We start from the raw sequence: 26,494 nt of genomic DNA, 5'->3' as shown, positions 1-26,494 counted from the left end.
ATATATATATATATATATATATATATATATATATATATATATATATATATATATATATGTGTGTGTGTGTGTGTGTGTGTGTGTGTGTGTATGTGTAACATTTGTTTTACAAATTTTATAATCTTTTTTTTTTTTACATTGTGTCCAATATAATTTACATTGGCGCGTATTAGATCTGCTATAGCAGTACTGTGCCTGTGTATTTTTTAAATTATAAAATGTTACATATTAAATGTAATGTTGTAAATTTTCCTGCAATTTACATATCTAAACAGTAATAGCAATCAATTGTGTTTAAAATAACAGCACTGCTATAGCTCAGTTATACTACATTTGCTACAAAATTAATTGATTCAGAACAGTAATGAGGTGAGGTGGAAATTCAGCATATACATCAAAATATGAATAAAATATTGGATATTCCAAATTGGGGAGAAAATCAGGGGTAAAATGATTAAAAATAATAAATAAACAAAACTTGCATTTACTTCATTAAGAAATAGGAAATATCTTTGTATAAACACACATTGACCTGTGTGGAGCACTAAAAATGTCTTACTGTCTTGTACTTCCTACAACTACACAAATATATATTCATTAATACTTAAGTCAACTGTGAAATTCCACAACATGCACATTCCTCATTAGCAAATACATCAAGTAACCAGTACCTTGGTCTTCAATTCTAACAGATGTCTTTGCCATGTATTTACTTTTCAGGGTAGACAGAAGACCTTCTAGTTTTTGAAGTGCCATGTTATTGTCATGAAGACCGTCTCCTTTTATGTTTTCTTGAACACTTGATTTTTTTGAAGCAGAAATGATTCCTTGATAATGTTTGAGACTGTGTTCAAAGTCAGAAATTAAAGTAAGAACGTCTTCGTCATTTTGGCTAGAAAGTTCTGCCTCCGTATTGTCAAGACAATAGTCGAGCCATAGAAGCTTCCGATATCCAAATGCATGTATCAGATACTTGATATCTTCCACAGTCATATATTTTCTCATCGTTCTAAGATCCTTAAAAGCGTTTGTAGCCTTGGGAACTGGTGTATGTATCTGATCCTGGCGTTCAGTTTCTTGGAGTGAATCTGCTGTCCAGGTTGAGGATAAGATTGTTTCTTCTTCACTCTCTAATGAAAATGTTGATTTTATACTATGATCATGTGGTTGTAGACCTAAACTCCCTTCGTCTTTCAAGCTATCGCTATACTCTATCTCATCACTATTTAATTCCACATGGTTAATACTTGGTTCTTTTTCAATTTGACCTGAATCTTTCTTGTCAACAACTGGGTTATCGTCCTCACGTTTGGCTTCCAAATAATGTTGTGTCTTATCTACCCCATCTTTAAATGAATCTAATTTGTTTTTACCTTCTCTTTCAGCAGGTTGTTTATTTTCTATTTTACCAATACTCGTTTCACTATGAACATCGTTAGTTTTAGGTAGCTTGTGTAGATCAAGGACCACATTTTCTTTTTTGATTAAGTCAGGATGAAGACCTGCAATCCCTGATTCAATGTTTGTTTTACCTGTTTGATGCTGTTCATCAAGAGTTTTGCCACAGTATTCATTGTGAGTTTCAAAAGATTTATCTAGAACTGCACCAAGGGGGCACTCAGTACTGGAACTATGGTCTACTAGAGGACTATCTGGAGCAAGCTTCTCATAAGCCCGCTTGATTTCAGTCCCGAGTTTCTGCTCAAAATTTAAGGTACAAGCTTGTTCATTTTTCATTTCTAAGAGTAATCGTTCTTCAACTATATTTAACTCTTGTGAAGCATAAGGGCTTTCCTCAGAAACATGCAATACAGATGTTTCCTGATTTGGGACAGAAACAGACTCTGATATTGTAATCTTAGTTTGATGCTGCGCGAATGGCTCAGATTCAAGTGTTTTTGTATCAGTTTGTTCGGGAGACAAAGCTGCACTTTCTATCACTGGGCTGATCCCATGTTCAGTGGTTTGTTTTTGTGCCAACAATACTGGCTCTTGGCTTGAACGACTGCTGTCTTCAGAATCTGCATCTAGTTTTAATCTTTTACTGTCTAAAGAATGTTTATCGTTGTCACCATCATGATGATCATTACTGGTTTCATGCAAAAAAACTTGATATGTATCTATGACAATTGTTTTTTCAGGTTTCAAACTAGACTCTAACAGCGTATCTTGAGTAACTGGTGTCATCTGTGCTTTGTCACTGTTCACAGATTCGTAATGATCTTTGGTATCTAAAGATGACTTTTCTAAAGACTGAAGTTCTGGTAGATGTTTTGTTGTGCTTTCAAAAATACCTTGGTCTTTATCTTTTACATTGTGTTTTTTCTCTTCAGGTGGGACTACTACTTTACTGTCATGTGTTTGTGGTATATACATGTTTGACATATCTTTAATGCTTAAGTGGTTCAACGACTTATCTGCATGAGCTAATGAGTCACAACAACTTAGCTGTTCTTCATTTAACATTTCGTGCTGACTCTTCATTATTTCTTCAGCATCTTCTGGCTTTCTAATCTTTTTATCGTCTTCCTTTGGTTTTGCTTCAGTTGAAGGCTGATCCTGACTTTGAAAGCCTGCCTTTATAGAAAAATTCATTTTTACTAATCCTTCTTCCTGCACTAATATGGAAGCATCACTATAACTAACAAGCTCCTTCAGTGATAGTGAGGATGTTGTATCAGTCGCTTCAAGAATCCCTCCATCAACTTCTGTGTCACCCGGCAGATTTGCGTGACTGTTGTGTTCCTGTTTAGAAACTAAGTGCAGTTGATCTTGATTATCGTCTTCATGTCGCAGTTGTTTAGTAAAGTCTGTAGCTGATAATGGATCTGACTCTTTATTGAATAATGCGCTTTCAGAAGGAGAAAGTATAGTTTCTTTTGAATTATGGTTCACCATGGTTTCTGCATGTTCTTTATCCTGCAGAGCACTATGTTTTTCAGTGTCACTTTTGAAAACGTCCTTATTGAGTCCAGCATCATTTAAATGATCATGATGTGACTTGGTACTTGGTTTCCACACAACAGATCCTTCAGAAAGGTTTAGTATAGTCTTTTTAGTAGTATGTTCTGGAGTTGTTCTTTCAATCTGTTCATGCTCTGCTTCTTTTTTAATATCATTGTCATTGTCTTTTGGAAGATCAGCTTCCTTGCTAAAATGGTTTCTGTTTCCTGTTAATGTTACTGGATCTTCTGAGTCTGAAATAAAAACATCTTGAAAATCGTGGTGGTTGCCAGTGCCTTCTTTAACTACGTCTAATTCCTCAATGAACTGTACACTGTTTCCTACATTACTATCAAAAGGAAAATCCAGCTCTGCCCAATGTTCAGGTCCTGGTTTGTTGGCTGTTGGAATGCCCATTTCATTTTCACCACCTTGATCTCCTTCTAGCATTTCTTCCATTTCATTTAAACCAGGTACCTGTATAGAGTCTGACATTGATTGTTCTTGTAAGTTCTCCATGGGATGCATGTTGTCTAAAACATCCTGATCCGATTCTGTTAACTTCTTGTGCTCTGTGCTTTCTACTGAGGCGTCCTCTTTTGGGAGATCTTTTTTGGTATCTGAATTCTCTTGCTGAAACCTTGACGTTAGGCTTCCAAACATGTTTTGAATACCCCCTACAGAAAGCATAGACTGAGATTCCGCTTCTTCTCCGTTATCTGTAAATTCAGCGCTTACTTTAACCTCTTCCCCTAAATCAGGCTCTTGTATCTCTAAAGCTATTTCTGATGATTCACCATCTTTTAAAACATGTACTTCCTGTCTTGACATCTGTTCCCTGACAAACCCAAGGGTAATATTAGAGACATTACCATACCAACCTGTTTTTTCGCCTTTTATATTCGTCTCTCCCTCAACAGTTTCTTTGTCAGGGTGTGAAGTTGTATCTTTTTTCTCCGTATTTGGAACAATGGACCTCTGTTCTCCAATCTGTGTTGACGTCTCATCGAGATTGAGCTCCTGTTCTCCCTCACTACTTATTTTATCATCTTCAACCTGACCATCATATTTTTCTTTAAGTGTGCCATCCTTTTGTTTTGAATTTCCATTCCAGCTGTTCCGACTAAAGCTTAAAACATCACCGATTCCAATATTAAGCCAGTTAGATTTTGACCCATCACCTGCAGCTTTTTCTTCCTGTGAATTCTGCTCCATTTCCATCTCACCCACTTCTCCTGTATTAGTAATAGTTGCCTTTGTTCTGTGCTGCACTGTAATTTTGTCATCAGCATTTTCAGGTTTATTATTGGATAAAATCTCTGGTGCCTGTCCTCTAAAATTCATTATGTTTGATAAACGTCCACTTAACCAGCCAGTTTTTTTAGGTTCTGTCTCTTGTTCTATGTCACTTTGAAATGTATTATCACTGAAATCCATGGCAATCCTCCTGCTTTTAAATGAGTTTTGTTCCACTTTCTTCTTCTTCTCACCATCATCCTCTTGGCTTCCTAAACCCAGCCATCCAGTAAGTCCAGATCCAAGCCAATGAGACCCTTCTTGTTCTGCAACCTTCAGGTCCTTATTAACCTGATCCAGTTGTTCAGCTGAGTCACTAGGTTCCCCCTTTCCTGAGTCTACATTTTCATCCTGTTCTGGTTCAGAACCAATTGTTACTGAACTTCCTGTTTCACTTGCAGGCATTTCTGGCTTATGGGGTTCCTGGCTCTCCAATTGGCTTGATTCACTTTCAGTGAAATACCCACCTCCATCAAGACAGAAGAAGTCAGTTTCCTAAAATGAATTAAGTAGTTGTTAATTTACCAACCTAAAGTTTTATTAGGTTAACTACAAAGCATAGTGAGAGTTAATAACGTTCAAGTTGGGTACCAACTGCTTTATAAGATAATGCATTCCAGTTCAATAGAAATTGAGAACAGAAAATCCAAAACTACAGCTATGAGAAAGAAATGACCTTGATTAATTTATTTTATAAAAGTGAACTTTTAATAACAAATCAGGGATAACAATATTAAATCGTTATTTGGGGAATAGCATTTAAATGGATTATATATATATATATATATATATATATATATATATATATATATATATATATATATATATATATATATATATATATATATATATGTGTGTGTGTGTGTGTGTGTGTGTGTGTTTGTATTACCTTTGCAGGAATCTGAACTTCATTTGATACATAAACCTCTTCAATTTGCACTGCATCCCTTGGGAAATAGCCAAACTGTTTGTCAATCTACAACATTAGAAAAAATAATAATAATTTGGAGAGCACTAATGTTTACAAGTGATTACATGTATATAGTTAAGTGGTAACTACAGGCTACATTGAACCAGACGAACGACTCGATAAAATATATGACAAGTGCTTGGTCTTTCCTTTTTTTTTTTAAGGTTATGGATTTCAATATCCAAAAGTCAGATGAGAGGCAGTTCCGCTCTTAGTTTGAGTTCAATCGAATCAGTCATTCGGTTCAATGTCAGACTGCTGAAGCTCTACTGTTGCAACTTTTTGGCGACATTTGTTTATACAAACTATTTTGGTCAGATACTGTAGTATATGTCCTTGACTTTTAATAGCCCAATAGATACTGTTTATTAGTTCAACCAAATACTTACACTGCCAGCCCACAGGTCATCTCTTTGTCCTGACAGTTTATAATATACAAATATCACAGCACCAGATTTAAAGTTTAGGAATCTACAGTCTGGACCTTTGTGGTCTCTTATGGCTTGCACACGGCTTATTAAACCTGAAAGCAAAAAACATATGAACAAGTTTTAAGTTATTTAAAGACCTGAGCAAACAATTTTAAATTATACTATGAAGACTGAAAAATATTGCCCTACTGTACTGTCATATACAACAATGTTCCTTGGTGCAAAGTGAACTCCAAAGCACACAAATGTATAAATACTGATACTATGACATGCATTAAAAAGTTGTGCTAAAAAGAAAGTAGTAAACTTGACAAAGATATGGACCACAAGTCTTTATCAATATGTTAACTTAAGTATGAGGCAGGCAAGATAATACTACACATTTTTCGTTTTATTTTTCAAACTGAATTCAATAGCTATTTAGTATTTATACATCCCTGTTTACTCGTTTCGACTATTGGCTTAGTTGGTTTTGTGAACTTTGCCCTGCTATTTGCTAAATCAGTGGTACACAATCGAGAGACATGACTTGTAATATGCACCATTGGACCTGATAAAGAATGTTAATGATTTGACACGTACGAATATGCCTATATTATATGGTTTTGTCAAATGAATTTCCAACAAAACATGTAGGCCTACTATATTAATTCATACATTTAATTACTAATATAATTAATACTACACAGCCAACACATCATATTGTTTTTGGAATACAAATTAGCACAGTAAGAATAGTTTAACCCTCTGCTGGAACTCTGTAAGGTACTGTACTGTATGTTGTCACTTACTTTCACACTCGGCATCTCCGCATGTTTTGAAGTCCGACAGCAGCCCCTGACTTCTTGTCGACATTAGCAAAACCAAAAGAGCTGAAAGCAAAATCCCCCGAACTGCCATGTTTTCACAGGCATAGGAATTACGATGTGGCAATACAAACTAAACAGCACATGAACAAGGGGTTAACAATCGGTACTTGAGGAAGTTTCCATGCAAGTTTGCCAAACGCTCGCGTGTATACTGCAGCAGGCTGCAGAGTGCTCTAGATATAAATCAGTCTCTTGCTGAGTGCAAAAGTTTAATGATTAACTTATTTCTGGTCTTGCCATATCAGCAAAAAGGAATGTATCGGTGATCATGTAAATTCCTAGGCTTACTAATTGTGTAGAATTTTTTGGTCACTCACACTCACACACACACACACACACACACACACACACACACACACACACATATATATATATATATATATATATATATATATATATATATATATATATATATATATATATATATATATATAATATATATATCTTAATATGTTTGATTTCAAATCTTAATATGTTTGATGCTCTGCCCTTGGCATCTAATTTAGTCTGTCAGGACGCTAGTAAATTCTACTCGGTCATCATCTAATCATGTATGTTTATTTTAAATTCTAAAATCAATATTACATGGCAATGCATATTAATGTAGAAATTTCTGTGATCTCAGTCCTGTGCTCTGCACGACGGGGCAATTTCTGGCAATAACACAGTAACCATAGCAGCGGGCGCTTGATGAAAACGTCAGAGTAAAAATGGCAGTTAACAGAACATAAAAACGTAGTAAGCAAAAAGTCTCTGGAACCAGAAATAAATTCAACAGTCTGTATTTATTAAGTGAACTTTGAAACCGTACATTTCTTGTTTACTCCAGCTACCCATACAAAGTACAAAAGCATATTCGTTTTTGTACTAGCAACGGAACTATGATGAAATCAGATGAGGAGGAGTTGATGCCCAGGCTCCTGCCTGTAGAAGAATTTGACGTTGAAGATTTTGATCCTACAGTACCCCCGAGGAACCCTCAATAATATTTAAGACAGGTTCAGTAAGTCAATTTTTAGCATATTGTGGTTCTACTTAATATAATGTATAAACAGGTTTGCGCCTGTGATGGTTTTTGTTAGTGAAAGCGTTGAGATTTAGGCAGTGTTCTAAGTTATAAATTGATCAAGAGCGATCACCAATTAAAGTATTTTGATCTTGTCTTCCATGCATTAGAAGAAGCCATGTTTATTTTTTAGAGTGATATTTATGAAACTACATCAGGAAATAAAACAAACCGAAAACGGCACTGATAATTTTATTAAAAATATGGAGCTTGATTCTTTGTGTCACAAAAATGTATGATTTTCATCTTGTAAAATACTGTCCCTTTTCTTTAATAGGCTTGAGGCATCAATGTGCCCTGAAGTTATGGTTGCACACATTGACCCAAAGAAGCTTAAGAAGAACCAGACTGTAAACATTAGAGTAAGTATGCCAGGGGTTCATTTGTGCCGGATTCCACATCCTGTACTGTTTTGTCTGACAGGCGAGAATTATGCAGTTTCAAAATGATGACAGTATACAAAAAAAAAATAAATAAAAATAAACTATGGACATAATAATAATAATAAAAGCTTTCCTGTTCCAGGAATTGATTGACAAATTGATTGTAACAGTAAACAACCAAATGCCAAAAAACAAGTGCTTTTAACAACAACAATGTAGTCCCTCCAGTTTATCAGATTAGTAGGCCCACCACTGGTATTGTTCAAAACTGAAGATCCTGTTAAAACACTGCGAGGCAAAGGTCGGGATTCCAGTACCAGTACCATTTTTTTTTTTTTTTTTTTTTTTTTTTTTTTTTTTTTTTACAAATTAACCATTGAGTATGGAATATGGGAACTTGAATTTTTTAAACTAGCGACACGATCCAATGATGTTTTTTTTTTTTTTAATCATATTTAAATTAACTTTGATTAGAGGAGATTAATTTACTACCATGAAACTCCAGTTTGAGATTATCAAAGACAAGTATAAAAGAGCTACTGGTCGTTTACAGACAATACCAATGAGAGCTTAGTTTCAAACTGTGTCTGACTCCATCAAACACACATATCTTGAAGGGCAACCTTCGTATGTAGAACAAGACATGCCTTTGGGTTTAATAGGTTGGTTACATCCATTGCTTAGGTTTATGGGGTGAAAAGAGGATTGACTTTCATGACATAGACCCTATTGTTAGGTAGGTTGAATGCAGGTTTGTATGGCCATTTCAAAATTAAGAGAAAAAAAGAACAAAAAAAACATTCTGCATCTTTATGTCTGATTTTTTTTGTTGTTGTTTGTTTTAAGCTTTTGGGATGCCAGCCAGCCCCTGAAGGGTTTTCATCCAGTCTCAAGTGGCAGCAACTGCAAGTTGCCAATTTTTCAGATGTTAGACAGGTAAATGTAACAAAAAGGATTATGAAGGATTCCTACTGAATAGCTGGATTGGATATAGGCTTAGATTATAATAGCATAATAAAGTTTAAAAAAAAAAAGTCTTGTGAAAAGTGGTAAAGTAAATATTTTCTTTTTGTATAGCTGCAACTTTAACTGTAAATGTTTTTATGGATATCTGTGTCAGTATCCCCTAATGTGTGCTGTTACACTTTATAGATTGTTAACAAGCACAGAGAACATTGGAAGTTACAGTCTTTGGACAATAATGTAGTGATGGTGAGTACAGAGTTATCATAAATCATTAATAACCTACCAAATACGTAACCCACATTTATGTATATCATGAAATTTGTTTTGTTGTCTTTCTTTTAGCCCAATCCGGAAGATGAGGAAGGCTGGCTGAAATTTTGCCTGGGTGAAAAGGTGTACTTTGATATGATGCTTTCACAGGATGAGAATGAGAACCCAGGCATTGATTATGTAAAGGTAAAAACCATACAGTGCTGTTTAAAATTAAATGTGTTTTCTGTCTGTCTGAGGGATAAAAACTCTCAAGTGAACTTACACTGAAGGAGGTCTGATACCCATCTAAATATGCTATGTGAGTGTTCTTGTACTTTTTAAAAATAGCATTTCAAAATATTACAGCATGTTAAGAAATGAATATGTGTGTGCTGGTATGCCCTTTTGAAGACAAACACAATTCTAGACCAATGACAGAATTATGACAGACTGGATTATAGTTTTAGTATGACTAACTTTTTAAAAAAAATTATTTTACTAGAGTAAAGAGGATAAGAGACTATCTGCACTGAATTTACTGATTTGCCTGGTGGCCAGGTAGATACAGCAGACTTTATTTAATCTGTATTTTTAAAATTAAAAATTAAAGAACCCCTGTTTCAATGTGAAAATGAAATGTTTACAGATAAAAATGTACTAAAACACAGCTATGCCTTTTAAAGCAGTAATAATATATATATATATATATATATATATTATATATATATTATTATTAACGAAATAAATAAAAAAACATCTAGGGTTTCATCAACCTGTAGCCAAAGCTGGAGTTTACAGAAGCATTTTACAGCACCCTTGATTAAGCCAACCACCTTTCTGTGGTCATCCTGGGGTTGCCCCTAAAAGTAGATGGTTCATGAAATCCAGGGTGATTCCTCCAAGGTGATGCTCCTATAAAATCTTTATAAATAAAATGATTTATCCTAGGACGGTATAGGTTGATCAAATCAACCCCTTAATATCCCATTTAGAAATCCTATATTTGGTTTTGTTTTTTATAACAATTACCAGTTTATTTATTAACAATGTCCTTTATTTTTTCAGGTATTTTGAACAGAATGACTTGGCTGACAATGAGTGATGCTTCTGCTGAATTTTGGTTGAGATTTATCAGTACAGTAACCATAATGCAATATGAAGCTGGGCTGCAAAACCCCTAGTGTTAACAAAACTGCAGTTTTATTGCAGCTTGCACAGCAAGGACACTGTGAAGTATTTTATTTTTTTATTGAAGTAAATGCTTTCTCTGAAAATTGTTTGGGTCTTATATATTTTGGGATGGTTGCTACATAGTAGAGATCATGTTATTAAACCAGACATATAAAGTGTTGTGTGCTTCAGCTGTTTTTTTTTCTTCTATTACATTATAAGAATGAGAGAGCAGCCAATCGTGGAACCAGTATAAATTTGGAGCCAATGTATTCAGATTTTTTTTTTAAATATATATTTACTACTTGTATTTTTCAAAATTAAATTATTTTGTAGTAGTCATCTTCAGTTTTCTTGTACACCTTTTTGTTAATCGAGTCCATTGCAAATACACCTAGATTACATTATTCTCTTTCAGTGAGATACACTGCATAATTATTTTATATAACATTTATAAAGGACATGCAATAGTTTTGTGGCGCTATTGAAATTGTACACTGTGTACTTACAAAATCACTTTAAAAAATGCAACTTTAACAGAATATTTGTTTAACCTTAGGACAAAGTCCAAATCCATCTATGGTTTGGAAAGAATAACGTTCATTATCATATACAAAAGATTTAACTTGGATGATAAGTATTCAGATCACTTGTAAAGATTACATTGGAATCATAACACATCAAATTAATCAATGCACCTGAATTCACTGATTATTTTTATAATACGCACAGTGATCATTTCTATCTGACACAGGCCTCAGTACCACATTTGTTCAATGTAGTGTTTATCAGTACAGGCAGATTGTTGCATGGGGACATGTTAATGGATACATCCTAAGGTGGTCTTCAAATTAATAAGCTTCCTAAAGCATATATTTTGGTAAAAGTCAGTTACTAAAAACATAATTATGTTACCAACATTTTGTTGCAGCTTAATATAGTCTTTACACAATCTCCAGATTACGCAATATGATAGAGTTCCCATGTCTATGGTGTAAATACCACCGTGGTTTATATTTTGTAGTTTGGCTAAGTACTTTAAAGGGTTAAACCCCGCCCCTGGGGTTAAATTACTTCGTTGCAGTTACTACTTCTCAACCAAACTACAATGACGACGACCCGCCTTCTAGGCGCCACTTAATAATTCCTCTTCGATTGGTTCTGCAGGAAGCAACTTGTTTTTCTATTGGATTTCAGTTGTTGCCAATCAAGTAATGGCTGCTGAGAAAGAAATGACCCGGAGGTGCTTTGCGGCAAAGGAGGCAGTATTGAGACGAGAGATAAGATGGCGGTAGCTGTGAAGTCTTTTCAGGAGCAGCTTGAAAAAGCAAAAGAAGGATTAAAAAATGTAGACGAAAATATTCGCAAATTGATTGGCAGGGACCCCAACGAATTTAGGTATGTGAACGTTTGAAAATAAAAACAAACGAAAAAAGACAACGGCGAGAAAAATCCGAACCCATGCTCTTCTGGAGCTAGGCGTGTTCGTGCCTGTTCTGATGTGATTTTATTGTATAACATGCAGGATATTTTAAATGCCAGTGTCCTGTATTAATTGGATGATGCAAATGTCAATAATAATAAGGATTACGATTCTCTTGGAAGTGGTGTAAAGCAATATCAGTCTCTTGCTCTACATTTTTATAATCTGAAGATGCAGACGAAAGCAAACAAAACCATTTCTGAATGGCCCCAAATATCGATTACTACGCATGCTAGTTTATTATTTTTCTAACTTGTGTAATCCGAATACAAATATTATAGTAGGTCAGTATATTATGAACTGTGATACTATACTAAAAGTTAACATTAATGTTAGTTAATTTTTAATTTTGGTCGTTTCTAACAATACGTCGGCCTTTCCTGTTTTCTGACCAGATCTAGTACAGATGACCACATTTTTGGCAATTTTGACTGAATCTCAGTCAATTTTCCACCATCAGTTACTATTTACAAGTGCTTGTACCAGAAATGTCCTCTGTGTGTGTGTGTGTATATATATATATATATATATATATATATATATATATATATATATATATATATATATATATATATGAGAGAGAGAGAGAGAGATAGATAGATATTGTATATAAAACAAACAGGGAACCATGTCGTTTGCTACTCAGTACTCACACCTCCCTGAATGAAACTGGTAGTGTATTGTAATTATTTTTTGCTGACGGTAAGCATCTTTTGTGACAACATTTTTGTATTTTGCCAGTATTTTCATTATCACAGTAACGTCCTAGACGCACAATTTTTTGTAAATGTGAAGATTAATGTGTCTGTTGCCATAACATAAATGCTCAGGAAAGATAGTTAATGAGAACGTAGGTTTTCGCCTTCATTTATGAGTGGGAGTCTGTCTACCCGTCTGGAAATAAAAGAAACCCAGTATTCATTGCCGCCACAAGGAGCACGCAGTGAAGTGGTTTTCTTGAACATTATAACAAAACACTTCCATTTTTAAATACCGCATTAACCATTCCAACTCTTAACTGTTCGCAGCAGATTCACGCTGAGATGCATGTGCGAGTTTATTATAGATGTGCCGTTATGGCCTTTAATTGTTTGAGCAGACATCCTATCAGTCAGTTATTACAAACTTTAATTCTGATAATAGGGTAAACCAAAGCATTATAATAGACCTCAGGGGTAGAAATAAGATTGCATTGCCGTTTGATCCATTGCAGGTTTTAGTGTGAGTTTAATAAGCCATCTGAGTTGTTACCTATACACTGTGGCTAATCAAGCATTTAGTGAAACCTGGAATGGGTAAAACTGCTAGGAATACAATGTTATTGCCACCCCTGGAGTGAATAGTGAACTTTTTTTGACTTGGACAATCTAAGGAAACCCCTGTTTTGGTTGCAACGTTTATATTTGTGTTTCATTAATCTAATGTTGCAGCAAGTTAACTTTATTTTTTTATTTTTATTTTTTACTACATTGGCTTCATTTCTATCTTCAATATCATCTTCTCAAGCCAAGATTGTAATGTTTTTCAGGCCTGGCCAAGCAAGAAGGCTAACCATCCCAGGCCCAGGAGGAGGTAGGGGGCGAGGAATTAATTTACTGAGGTATGAAAAGTGGGGATTGATAACTATTCTTATCCTTTGACATTATGCTTGGTTTCAGGTGATACAAGGAAGTTCACCTTGTGTTAAAAGGCTAAGGCAGACTGATCCTTTATTTACTATTTTTCCCCTTTTCTTCTCTGTTCCATTGCCCTTTATGACTTTGCCTTGTTTAAGATGTGTGGTAATGGCACCTTAACAAATAAAATGTATTGGGGTTTAAGATATTTAAGTTGAAAACCTAGATAACATTAGGAAAATGAATACATCAATGCATAGCACTTAATGACAGACTTGACAAACTTTGGTCAGCTTCAGAAATGCATGTTTTTTATAATTTTTTTTTTTTTATAGGCGTGGACTCTCAGACAGCGGAGGTGGACCCCCAGCTAAATATAGAGATATTGATGGGGCACTCTTGAGGTATGTTCATCATGGTTCACGTGTGGAAGTCTACAGGTCAGACTGTGCTAAAGTACAGCTCAGAGTATTGGAGTCAAACACACTTTATTTTCTTTCCCTTTTCAGCCCGTTCTCTCGGTCTCTTTCCATTGTTTTCAAACATACAGTAATTTGAAAAAAGCTTTCGTCCCATGGTACACCTCGGTGGCCACAGCCAGCTAATGGAATTCAGCATTATTTAGCTTGCTTTTTCGGAGAAGCCAGCAAATCAAATAGCACTATTTGCCTTCAATTCAGGCTTCCACCTTGCGGTTGGCTACATGCTGGATCCACGTTAAATGATCAGTCTTGTATTCGCTCAAAATAAACAATTACTGTTAAGTTCTGTACACAGAAAACAAGCTGTAAAAGTATGTGTGGCAAGTGAAGCGCTTTGTTAGTAGTTTCATGTTTGCTAGTTATATTCCTAGATATTAAGAGTTGACATTTTACCGTCCTACTTAAGAAAACAGCAATGTTTATTATATAATGAATTTATTTAATTGTATTCTGTTATTTTAATGATTTCATTTTCATTGTTATATCTAAACATAGAGAAGTTACGCTTGTGTACATGTTACATTTGTTGTATGTCTTGCTGAGAAATGTGCATACCTTAGTGCTTAATACGTGTACGTACTTAATTGATTGCTTGGAGAGGATGTTTTCCTGCATATCTTATGTTTAAAACAGCAACTGTGCAATAAGAAATATGTGGATTATGGTAAAGATATGCTTTGAAGAGGTTTGTCACAATGTTTTTTTTTTTGGTATTACATTTCAAATATACGGCAGATGTTTAGAGACCTGGGGAATTTATTTATTTATTTTTTTTATCAAGTTAAAAACACCAAAGTTGAAAAGTGGAACAGAACGGAGTTGCATCTTTAATGGAGCCATGATCTTGATTTAGCTGCAGAGTTTTTTCAAACAAACTTTGCATTAATTTACTACGTTGAATGTAAGGACGCTAACCCACGAGATTGGTTCGAATCCTGGTGTGAATTGTGGTTCCCTGAAATTGGGGTAAAATAATTGCGCACTCAAAGTAGCGTTAATTTTTTGCATTTATTTAGGGTGCTGTCTGGTGTAATTTGTGGTGGGGACGGAATACTATTTGTACACTTTTTTTATTTTTTTTTTATAAAACTTAAGTATCAGTTTCTTACCTAGAGTTGAGCATGTTAAGGTCCTTTTATGTTCCTGTTTTCCAGGCTGGCTGGAGATCGACGGGCACGGAGAGATTCACGCCATGAAAGCGACGCAGAGGACGAAGATGATGATAAAAAGGTAAACTTCATAAAGGAACCATTTCTTTTTAATCTCTGCTGATATTGACAAGAATTAGCAGTGTTGATGGGGTGAAATAGTGATTTATCTAATTTCTGTTTAAATTTCTTTATTTTAAAATTCAGCCGGCGTTGCAGTCTTCAGTTGTTGCTACCTCCAAAGAACGAACACGTCGAGACCTTATTCAAGACCAAAATACGGATGAGAAAGGCAAACAAAGGTATGAGTTATTTGTGCCTGGTTATAAGTGATGGTAGATTAATGCATTACAATGTAGTTCATTAGCATCCTAAGGGGCTGTCTTTTTCTTTCCTCTCTCAAGGAATCGACGTATGTTTGGCCTGTTGATGGGTACACTTCAGAAGTTCAAACAAGAATCTACAGTGGCGACAGAAAGGGTAATGCTCCAATTCAAGGCGTCTAAGACGTCCATATTAACCAAACCATCTATTCACAATTAATTAACTTAACAAGTTTCAGCAACCACAATTCAGTAGAATAGAGTAAGCTGTGTTAAGGATACTGATTAATTTTTTATCTGTAATTTTAGCTTTTTACAAATGTTGACCTATTTCCATTTAGCAAAAAAGACGTCACGAGATAGAACACAAGCTAGAAATCCAAGCAGAAGCGGAACGCAAAAAGGTTGAAAATGAACGACGAGAACTCTTTGAAGAACGTCGTGCCAAACAATCAGAGCTGAGACTTTTGGAACAAAAAGTGGAACTGGCTCAGTTGGTAAGATATGGTTCAGTGTATTGGGGAGGGGACAGGAGAGGTAGGGGCTTGGTTTTAAGCATTAATGGAATGCTAAATTACAGCACACCTTGTTAAAGTGGAACTGTTTTTAAACGTTATTTTCACAGCAAGAAGAATGGAATGATCACAACTCTAAAATAATAAAATATATAAGAACAAAGACAAAACCTCCAATCTTCTATATGCCTGGCAAAATGTGTTCAGCCACTCGTAAGCTCTTTGAGGAGTCTCAGAAAAAAATGAATGGTAAGTAACTAAGTGACTTTTTTTTAAACTAAGACTTGTGTCATATCAGATAATGTATGCATCATAAGCGAATTGTGGTGGTTTGGAACATGCAATATATAACTATTCTTGTGCATTGTAGACCAATTATCAAAGAGCAAAAATAACACTTGGACTGGATAACTGAATAAAGTAATGGTGTTTTTAAATGTAATTTATTTAATTTAAAATAACATGCTGTGCAGAAAAATCTAAGCTTTCTTTGAAGTATGTATACCTGTATGTTTCCGTAAAGATCATTGTGGTAAGGTGAATCTATGTTCATGCATGAAGATGACATGTGTAGCTTCATTGGAACAAAATATTTTGTGCCGCCTTCTGTGATGCCATAGGAAGAATGGTAGCTATTCTGCAGATTGTTTTTTGACCTTGTTACAGCCATATTTGAGGAAAGGCGTGAAGAGTTTGCAGACCATCTCAACAAAATGGTGGCCCGTCCCAGACGCCAGTCAGTGAAGGAGAAACAGGAGGAATTACACAATGAAGATCTGCAGAACGAAGAGGAGGGTAAGCCGCCTCGGCAGGAGGCAGAGATGGAGGAGACAGGTAACCGGAAACGTGATGTAGAGATGGAGGAAGCAGGAGAGGGGGAGGTGAGCATAGTTCATAGTGATTTGGAACCAGAACAGGAAGAGGTTACAAAACTGGAGGAGGAGCAGGGGCAGCCAGTGGAGCTTAGAGGAGGAGAAGAGGAGGAGGAAGTTGCTGATGCTAGGGAAGAAAGGCAGCCAGTGTGTCAGCCAGAGAGCATTTCAGAGGCCAAGGAGGATGAAAGGGTTCAGCAGGGAGAGAGTGATCAGGAGATGGAGTTTAAAGAGAGCCCAGGGGTAGCAGAAATGGAGGTTAGCCAGGATAAAAAGGAAGAGGAGGAAGTAGTTAAGGAAGAGGTAGAGCAGAAACAGGAATCCACAACGGAACCTGAAAGGGAAAACGGCCTTGAAGCTGAATCCCCTGTTGAACAGGAGCCAGTGTCTGATCCTGAGCCAGTTCTAGAAATGGTAGTAACGAAGGAGCCCGAAAGCCAATCTCCCACAGAGGAAATTGGTGTCGTGGCCCCTGGACCAGAGAACAGGCAGCAGCTGCAGCAACAGTTGCAGCAGGCGACAGAAAAGCAGCCTAACACAGTGTCAGCAGTTCACAGCAAAAGCAGGACTAGGAGCCAGAGCAGGGGTAGGGTGGGAGAGAAGAAGAAAAGCAGGAACAGCAGTAGCTCCTCCTCCAGCAGCACCTCGAGCTCCAGCAGCAGTGGCAGCAGCTCTAGCAGTAGCGGCAGCAGCCAGAGCAGCTCCAGCAGTAGTAGCAGCAGCACCAGCAGTAGCAGCAGTAGCCGCAGCCGGGCAAGGGGACACAACCGGGATAGAAAGCGCAGGCAAAGAAGTCCAGAGAAAGACAGGGAAAGGGAGAGGAAGAGAGGCAGTTCAGGGGTGGACAGGAACCACAAGTCCTCCAAAAACAGTAGCCGGGATGTGAAGGGGTCCAAAGAGAAGAGCTCCAGGTCAGACGGGAAGAGGTCAGTGACAGAGGGCAGTCGATCGGATAAAAAGCCACCCCGCAGCGAGAGAGATCGCAAACCAGACAAAAAGGACAAGAGACGCTAAAAGGGCTGATCTGGCTTTTCATGTATATTAAAAAAAAAAGTCATCCTCCACAGCCGAAGAGGATTGTTGTAGTTGGACGCTGAGGAGCAACAGTTCCTTTGTAAGGAACAGATCATTTAAGTCCTAATTGTGTATTGACTTTGTAACAAATGCTGTGGGACTTTTTTTAAAGTTTAAAAGATTAAAATAAAAATTTAAATTGAAAAAACTCCAGAAGGTACTCCAGTACTTTTTAGTAGTTTTTCATATAGGTTCTCAGACCGACACAATGCAATTTTAATTATATACAAAAGAGATTGATCCATACACTCTCAGCAATTTGGTAAGATGTATAAATTTGAAATGAATACCTCTTGTGCATTTTAATAAAGTTGATTAAATGTAATTCTGATAAGTGCTGTCCCTCTGGGTTTTGAATATTAATATTTGGTCGTGTTTTTTTTTTTTTTTTTTTTTTTTTTTTTTTTTTTTTTTTTTTTTTTTTTGGTGATTTTACACCTTGTTTTTTTATTTTTTATTATTATTAGTTGTTAAATGATCATCAAAGACTTGTGGTAGTTGTGGATGTTTCCTTGCACCTTTGCAAGTCTGATGGTATACATTTTTTATTTTTATTTTATTACTCAATTTGTATGCTACTGAAGAGTCCTGAACCCACATGTCCTGGTATAACTTTTTTTGCCTTCCTGCTTTTTTTGTTGCTTCTTTCTCCTCTCTCCCCGCAGTGGGTTAATTCCTAATTTTTTTCAATTTTGCTTTACACCCATGAGGGACAAAGTGACCTCTACGAACATTTGATCGTTTTGTGTTTTTATTGTTGACCGGCTTTGGAGATCAATGTTCAAAATGTTAATGCCTTGTTCAGTTTGTACAAAATTACACATCTTCAAAAATAAAGAGCATTTGTGTTGGTACTATACCTGCGATCCTATTTATAATCCTGCTATGACTGTCATACACACGTTTTTATATCTATATAAATAAATTAGTCAATGGATGGGTAACGTAAAAGGAATGGAAGTTCTGCTGTTTGCACTAACTTGGCCGTGGCTGAAATACATATTACAGACTCCTTTTCATTTATGTGTGTCACCAGGGTTTTTCCATTTCTGTCTAGTGACATCTGCTACAGTCCTGATATAAATAAAAAAAACCACTGTAATCAGTCATTCTTGAGCTAAGTGCATTGTGTTCTATATTACAAAAATCATATTCATATTTTTGTTCACTTTAGGTTAGAACATGTCATAGTGTGATCATAAGATGCATTCACCTAAGTTAGTGTGTCACAAGTGCATACAGGGGTACTGCTTCTTGATAGGATTCAACTTTGAATCATCTCAAAGCTGGTCTATACCTAAATCAAATAGCTTTTAGGTCTTGCTTAAATCTAGACCAGTGCTATTATAGGTGGCTGTGGGTATATATAATCATTATCACAATGGTGTGTCAGTTATGCGTTGCTTTAGGGCAGTGGTACTGAACTCTGGCCGTCGAGGTCCAGTCCAGTCCAGGCTTTTGCTCAAAGCAGGTTCTAATGTAGTTAATTGGTTGGAGTACAGACCAGGACTGGAATAGATCTTGAGGGCCAGAGTCGAGTAGAACTGCTTTAGGTTTAAGGGGTGGTAGTCATAAAAAACATTACGCCTGTTATTCTTTTGAGGGGAATTAACTCGAGTGATGGAAAATGCCTTAGGTGTAAACGTCTTGGATAGAATTATATTCTACCTAGGGGGATCAGTCTAACTCATGGAGCTGGTGAACAAAGTACTGCATACATGAATAACAATTAGAAACATTTGCATATTGATTTGTTATATCTTTCTGCACCTGTGGGGGAAAAAAAATCATCCTCGGAGCTCAGTGTTGGAATCGCTAAAACCCAAGACACAATAGCAGTGTCCAAATTCAGTGTCTGTTATCACTGGATCAATAGAAATTACCAATACATGTGTTTAGCAGAAATTGATTTACAGATTTGATATGTGCTTTATAAAAACACAGCAGGTTGCTGCATCATTAACTACTGCATTTTTTTTCCAAAGATCTGCATTTCAATTTCACCTGAATAGATTAAAAGTGAAGCACACGACCAAACAGATTTCTGTTCCTATTTTTGTGCTGTATGTTAATTATGACACCCTGTAGATCTGAGAATTGCATATTTGAAAAACATAGCAACACATGTTCTATTTATTTTATAAATAACTAAACTGAATATTGTATAAATAGTGCAACAGTTTAATATACCAATAATGTAGTGATCAGTGGAAAATACCTGTCGAAGTTGTGTTTAGTTGAACTGTTTTTTCAAGGTATGATCATTTTATTTCTAGCCCCACTGCATTAAAAAAAATACAACACAGACCAGTCATGACTAAATGCAGCCAGAACAATTGGCTCTGTTCACAAAACTCATTCTTTTAGAGAATGGACAAGTAACCTTCTATGAAACCATTGAATAAAGGTTCATTCACTCTATCATCAAATCTTTTTAATTGTGTCTTCTTTATCTGATTGCCTTAAAAAAAAAAAGATGCATAGATTTAATCTAGTATTTGCTACAGAAGAGATGACTCATCATTTACAGTGAAATTTTGCTATTCTAAAGATTAGATGTTAGAAATGTGTGTGTGTGTGTGATACTTTTTCTGATGAAAAACATTTAATAAAAACTGTTTTTGGAAAGGTATTTTGTTTGGGAAAAACAAAAACACAGCACTTGACATTAAAGCCAAAACTGAAAAATGCACTACAACTATGCTGATTTATTTGGATATATGAATCCCTGCTCATTTCTGTCATAATCATTATCATAATATTTTCATTAAGGAGGCGTCAACGTGATTGATTAAATATGCAAGTCACTTATTTACTTACTAACCTAATAATTCATTAGCAAGTCATCATTTTAATGCCCGGGTAATACCTTGTGACAGACAGTATATGAATTGTTTTGGGAAGTAAGCACTCATTGGGGCGGCAAGCGATAACAAAATACAGTAATACGTGATTAACAACTAATTAACTACAGACAAATGAAATAATACTCATTACCGTTCAATAAATCATTTTTACATATAGCAGTTAATGATTCATTTAGAGTCTTTAATGTGCGCATAAAAATTATTTGAAAAGTACATACATCATTCTTAATTAAGTGGTAAAACCTGTGCTACAGTATCAGAGATTATTCATTTATTTATTTTCTAGAGAAACTAAGAGGTCGATTTGATACCCCACAGAGATAAACCACAGCTTTTCAACTCAAAACAGATTTACCTCAACTATTGAATACAGTTGGTAAATCCAGGGTAACCAGGTTACTGAAACCAATGACGTGATTCCCCAGTGCTGTTAAATTCTCTAAAAGCAGTCAAGCTGACTTATTCCCACGGTGTATTGGTTCTTTTATTTTTTCTGCATTACTATTTTAATCTAGGATATTAGCATCTGTAGGGTCTGCTATTATTTGGTTGTTGTTAGTGAAGTAAGAAAATAAAATAATAGAGCAAAAAGACAGTTCCATAACTGTTTTACTATATAATAAAATATTGCTTTATTTCATGTCCTTGATCCAGGATACTTTGTCCAATGTATAGCCTATATCAATGAGCAGTGAATTTAAAGCAGGTTGGTTACACTACACTCCCAATCAAAGTGAAATGCTTTCAAAGGCTTGTTTAGTAAGTAATGTACCATTTCTTCCACTAGATGTCAGTAGCAACCGAGTGAGATAAAGCTACTGCAAACAAGTTGTTAGACAGCCTTTTCATCCACAGAATTATTGGAAAAATAACAAGTTTACTGCACTGTGTTTACTTTTCTTTCTACACAGCTGAACAAGGTTTTTTGTCCGAAACATCCTGAATTAAATCCATATATATATATATATATATATATATATATATATATATATATATATATATATATATACTTGTGTACATCCAAAAAAAATTGTTTTTCTCATTTTTTTTATTTCAGCACCCATATATCCTGCCAATATTTGTAATAAAAGCAATCAGCAAAATAGATAAATTAATTTCCTTTATACCTTCCACATTGCTGTGTAGCCTGTCTATTACTGTGTGAAACTATAGAAGGCAATACATAAATACTCATACTTTTGGCCATGTAAGGAGCAGCATGAACTCAGTGTCAGATCTGCTAGAACTGAACTTTCTGAGAAGAGATGAAGATCATTCCGTTAACACATTCAGAAAACTGATCAGTCAGCTGTTCTGGGCTCATTAGTAGCTTGTTTCTTTGGTGACTGCATGATAAAACAGTTCTATTGATCCCAAGAAATGTGCAGGAGAAACAAACCTGCTTAATGATACCAGGGAGAGCTGTTGAAAAGACACGCAGACACACATGCTAGATAATACAGTGACTCAGGGCTTTCTGAGACAGCAAAAAAAATATTACGACTCTGGCTGCCTACTAGCCTTTAACAAAACCAGCAGGAGCTAATGCCTAGGAAGCACAGTGGGTCGCCCTTCATCTCTGGGATCGGGGTTCAAATCCAGCCAGAGCACCAACAAGTGGATCAGATTCTGGTAGTTTCTAACAAGCTACTGGTCCACAGCTAGAAGTAAAATATAGGCTGTGGCTGTGTTTAGGACTATTGCTGAGTGAAAAATGATTGCTACTGCAGATGCAGTTGCTTGTACTGTCACTTGTTTAGCTTGGATATTCAATAGTGTATGAAAAAGAGGTTTGTATCCTTTTTCACCCACTGTTAGAGTATACTGTAAAAAAAATCTAATTGATTCAATAGGACCCTAAGGTGGTAAGAGAAAATGCACTACCCAGGGCTGTCCAACAAATGGCTCCCAAATATGAATCTTTTGATTTAGTTGTGGGGTATCCTGTTCAAGTTTTGAATGAGTTTCAAAAGACAAGGGCAATTGATAGTCTTAGGGAGAAGCAAGTAACGTCAGAAAAAAGATGTGTTGAAGCCTGGCACATGACACCTGTAGCATTGGGTAGTTCAACACCGAGCATGTTTCCACTGGGAATTTGATTTGTTAAATGTTTAGGTTTTTTCCCAGGTCAGGTATTCTCTGAGGCAGGAAGTCATGTAAAATCTGAGAAGTAGAAGTGAGGTGATCTGCCAGGGAGATGATTTAAAAAATGATGCAGAAAGTGTTTTTCTTGTTTACATTGAACCAAATGCTGTTTCCCTGTATAAATGTATGCTTGTGCTGTGGAAGTCACAAACCTCTTCCTGTTACAGGGGTGTTAACTCTCAAGCCGGCAGGCTAAGCCTAATGAGATGAAACCCCTGTCACATAGATCTTAGTTAACAGATAACATGAGGGGTTTTTTATGCTGCGTACGACAGGTTACAAATAAATATTGCCAAGACAGCTTTTTTTTTTTTTTTTTTAATTTAAAAGTTGCTGCAAGCAAATTGAGCAGTCTAACAACTCTGCCTCGTGTGGTTTAGATATAATCAGATAAAACATCCAGGTGTATGACATTACGGCTCTTTGCTTTACAAGCTTTGCAGTTGGCAGCCATTTCTCATCCTGCATAAGGAGAAGATATGGTTATTGCAGTTACAGGAGAGAGTGCCAGGTAGCTGTGCTGTAGTCTTTTGCATTTCTATTCAAAGGTACACTGAATAGCTGAGTTGAGGGAGTAGGCATGTGGCACGGATATTTGAACGATTTTCAGTTTTCTCTGACCATTCATCCTGACTATTAAATGCGTTATTATTATTGTTGTTGTTGTTGTTGTTGTTATTATTATTAGTTAAAGCTGCATTGTTCTACAATCATGTTCACAGTACAATATAATTCAAAATAGCATGACCCTAAAATTGGGGTATTTACCTTAAATGAAGGGGTGTTTTCAACACAGTTTAATGAGAGTACATGGTTACACGTATCATTATTGCATATCAATGACTACAGGATCCCCTCCTACTAAATTTTGTATTGTCAAAAGATTAATGAGACGTAACCTGAACAATGCTGTATTACCCGTACGTTCCCTGTATAGTCTTGCTAGTATCAGTTCACTGCCAGCAGTTTTTTTTCTACTAATGGTAGTTACATTCTGTCAGCAGAACATCCATAGAGGTACCTTTATTTTTGTCTGTATTTACTTTTCTACACAGACCACCTCATTTTGTTCTTTCTTGGCATGCAACAAATGGGATTCATGATCATATCCGATACTACATGGTGATTGTTGTTTATATTTCATTGTTTTTTGGTTTGACCGAGAGTGAATGGAAATATAACCATTCAAAAAAGACATTAAAGTGATTCAATTTTAAGCAAGAATGTTATCAGAATTTAAGAACTGTGTCCATTGACTTGTAAATGCTTTCTTTACTGAGAATCTCAGCAACTGCTGGTGAGCAAATATTCATTGGACTCTTACTGGGCACCCAGCAGGTATATAAAACCCCAGACATGGTTCACATCAAATTAATAAATAAAGGATTATTGACAACAAACAGTGAACATGTACAGTAAACTGATTTTTAATGGATCTGCTTTTGTGTTTTATTTACTGGACAAGCTTAACCAGCTCCTCAACCAGAACTAAATCTCTTGTTTGATTTTATTACAGATTTACAGTATACGTTCAAAAGAGATAGCACTTACATATGTTTTATATGTACCAGTGGTTGAGCTACTGGATATTATTTAAAACTTACGCACTGAGGCAATGTTGGGCACTTGCTGACATCATTCTTCTTCAATCAAACAAGAGCTAAATGAGCAACATAGCACTCAAAATCTCAAACACAGTGCGCTAAACTACAGCCACCTATAGAGGGCACTGGTGTCCTATATAACCAGTGCTTTGGGCAGTGTGACTGCACCACTGCCCTGTGATGCTGCTTTCAGCAATACCTAAAAGAAGCCTAGGGCACTGTTGCTGAGGAAGACTAAGAAGCTTATTAACTATCCTATTTAAATGCAGTATGAGTATACCTTTCCTAACAGTGAATTGCATAATTATTTCATAGTCACAGACTGACATTTTGCCAGGGTTCAAAACACAGTGATAATGCAAACTATGTGCCTGCCAGGCGTTTTTTTTTTTCATGATAGATAAATAAAATGTGAGTGGGCAGCAGTGGATTGCTGATACAATATAACGTTTCCTCTCTGGCTTGTCGGTCTTTCAGTACATTTCCATGTGATCGCTGTTCAAGGAAAATATGTAGTTCAGCGGACATCTGACCAGATATCTGTTTTCTGATACACCCACACCCCATCAACCAGGCTTCACAACTGGAGAGCTCTATTGGGGATCATGTTGTTCTGAATTTGGCGTGCTGGAGTCCCCTGATTAAGACAGGCTTTACTGGATATCAGACAGGTGATTAAAAATTCTTATTCAACTACAAAGCTGTTCATGGCCTTGGGCCTTCTAATCTGTAAGAGCTGATGCCAGTCTACACCCCTGGTTGCTCCCTGTGTGTGGTCTGCTGAGGCTGCTTTTAGCTACTATGAATAAGATTATAGGACTTGATTCCACAAGACATACATGCTGGTTAAACAGCATCTCAGAACACGTGCTTAGCTCACAGACATGAGTAATGCACCCCATCAGTGTTTTACAGTCTTGAGATGCCTGCATTGAAGGTGCTATAAAAATGTACAGTACTACTGTGTATTGTAAAGCAACCTTACCAATGCTTCAATTATGGGTGCCATATGCCACATTTCTTGCTGCACAATGAAACCAGGGTGTAAAATTCCATCTCATCTCATTCCAATCCTCAATATACAATAAAATCTGGAACCGGACAAAATGCATGGGCGAATCGTCTTTCATTAATCAATAAACCTTGTAATTCGAATAGTCTATCGAAGTAGAATTGCCTGATTTATTATAAAAAAATAATAAAGCAACAGGATGGGAGTCTGACGAGTGCACCTCTAACCTCTAACCACTGTAAGCACCCACTGCTGTACACCAATCTCTAACATGCTTAATCTGTAGAGACTCTTTTCTGTATTGAGATGAAACACTACTTGTTATATGCATGTATCAGCAAAAGCACCAATTCAATTGTTGTTCTTTCACTGAAAACTAGTATTGAGTATAATTTGGTCCTTACCACACAAGGGCATAGATGCATAGGCTGCTAGTGATTTTTAAGGTCAATATTCCTCATTAGCCAAATTTAAGTATGTTATGTTTTCAGAAGACAGAATTGCAAAGCGAAGTTTTAAGTTACTAAATGAATGACCCGTTTGCTTTTTCCTTAGAGTATTATTATAATATTATGCAATACACCAATGTAATGGATCCAGGTGGCTAACATTACATCAAACTGATGTCATTTGTGGGTTAAAAAAATCGCCCTATGTTTATGATTATGGTGATTTTTTTGTACTTGAAAACTCAAGTTCTGACTGTAAAACTAAGTAGCGTCAGGTACTTATTGTGAGGGACCAACATTATTACAGCATTACCCAACCTAGCCTGGATCAGACAGAGTGATACATATATTGTCATATATGGCAAAGGGGATAATGGTTTTAAAGTTACAGTTCTTGGGGGCAACGGTATATTGGACGGACAGTATTAAGTAATGATTTTCATGTTACATCTTTTTTTAAGGTTTGCCAGTTTTCCATCAATGACATTCTGCACTATAATGAGAACAGAAATACATCCAATTTAGAGAACTCCATCAGATGTTCCAAGCTGTACTCAG

The 26,494-nt window shown here is 36.1% G+C and overlaps 2 protein-coding genes and 1 pseudogene across 2 annotated transcripts; 2 read left to right on the top strand and 1 right to left on the bottom strand.

The window, feature by feature from the left end:
- Nucleotides 1-609: 609 nt before the first annotated feature.
- LOC121329679 lies at nt 610-6,809 on the bottom strand. The gene is made up of 4 exons (XM_041275385.1): nt 6,432-6,809; nt 5,599-5,732; nt 5,129-5,215; nt 610-4,734 (listed from the first exon to the last, which is right to left on the bottom strand). The coding sequence occupies exons 1-4, from the start codon at nt 6,538-6,540 to the stop codon at nt 610-612; spliced, it is 4,455 nt and encodes a 1,484-aa protein (XP_041131319.1). The 5' UTR covers nt 6,541-6,809.
- A 386-nt stretch (nt 6,810-7,195) lies between these two features.
- Nucleotides 7,196-10,526, top strand: LOC121330115 (annotated as a pseudogene).
- A 1,081-nt stretch (nt 10,527-11,607) lies between these two features.
- LOC121330213 (pinin-like) lies at nt 11,608-18,193 on the top strand. The gene is made up of 9 exons (XM_041276555.1): nt 11,608-11,744; nt 13,358-13,429; nt 13,781-13,849; nt 15,082-15,157; nt 15,283-15,377; nt 15,480-15,555; nt 15,740-15,895; nt 16,024-16,162; nt 16,580-18,193. The coding sequence occupies exons 1-9, from the start codon at nt 11,632-11,634 to the stop codon at nt 17,797-17,799; spliced, it is 2,016 nt and encodes a 671-aa protein (XP_041132489.1). The 5' UTR covers nt 11,608-11,631; the 3' UTR covers nt 17,800-18,193.
- The last annotated feature ends 8,301 nt before the right edge of the window (nt 18,194-26,494 follow it).

This window comes from Polyodon spathula, chromosome 17, assembly GCF_017654505.1.
Source record: "Polyodon spathula isolate WHYD16114869_AA chromosome 17, ASM1765450v1, whole genome shotgun sequence".
Lineage (NCBI taxonomy): Eukaryota > Metazoa > Chordata > Actinopteri > Acipenseriformes > Polyodontidae > Polyodon > Polyodon spathula.
This window is presented reverse-complemented; position numbering and strand designations above follow the sequence as displayed.

What these genes read in the sequence shown, in the direction of transcription:
- LOC121329679 (XM_041275385.1), bottom strand. Translation starts at nt 6,540, where the DNA reads ATGGCAGTTCGGGGGATTTTGCTTTCAGCTCTTTTGGTTTTGCTAATG. An exon ending in CGGAGATGCCGAGTGTGAAA is followed by an intron (nt 5,733 to 6,431) that starts GTAAGTGACAAC and finishes TTTTGCTTTCAG; the next exon opens with GTTTAATAAGCCGTGTGCAA. An exon ending in AAGTTCAGATTCCTGCAAAG is followed by an intron (nt 4,735 to 5,128) that starts GTAATACAAACA and finishes AATTCATTTTAG; the next exon opens with GAAACTGACTTCTTCTGTCT.
- LOC121330213 (XM_041276555.1), top strand. Translation starts at nt 11,632, where the DNA reads ATGGCGGTAGCTGTGAAGTCTTTTCAGGAGCAGCTTGAAAAAGCAAAA. An exon ending in ATTGATGGGGCACTCTTGAG is followed by an intron (nt 13,850 to 15,081) that starts GTATGTTCATCA and finishes CCTGTTTTCCAG; the next exon opens with GCTGGCTGGAGATCGACGGG. An exon ending in AAGTGGAACTGGCTCAGTTG is followed by an intron (nt 15,896 to 16,023) that starts GTAAGATATGGT and finishes TTATTTTCACAG; the next exon opens with CAAGAAGAATGGAATGATCA.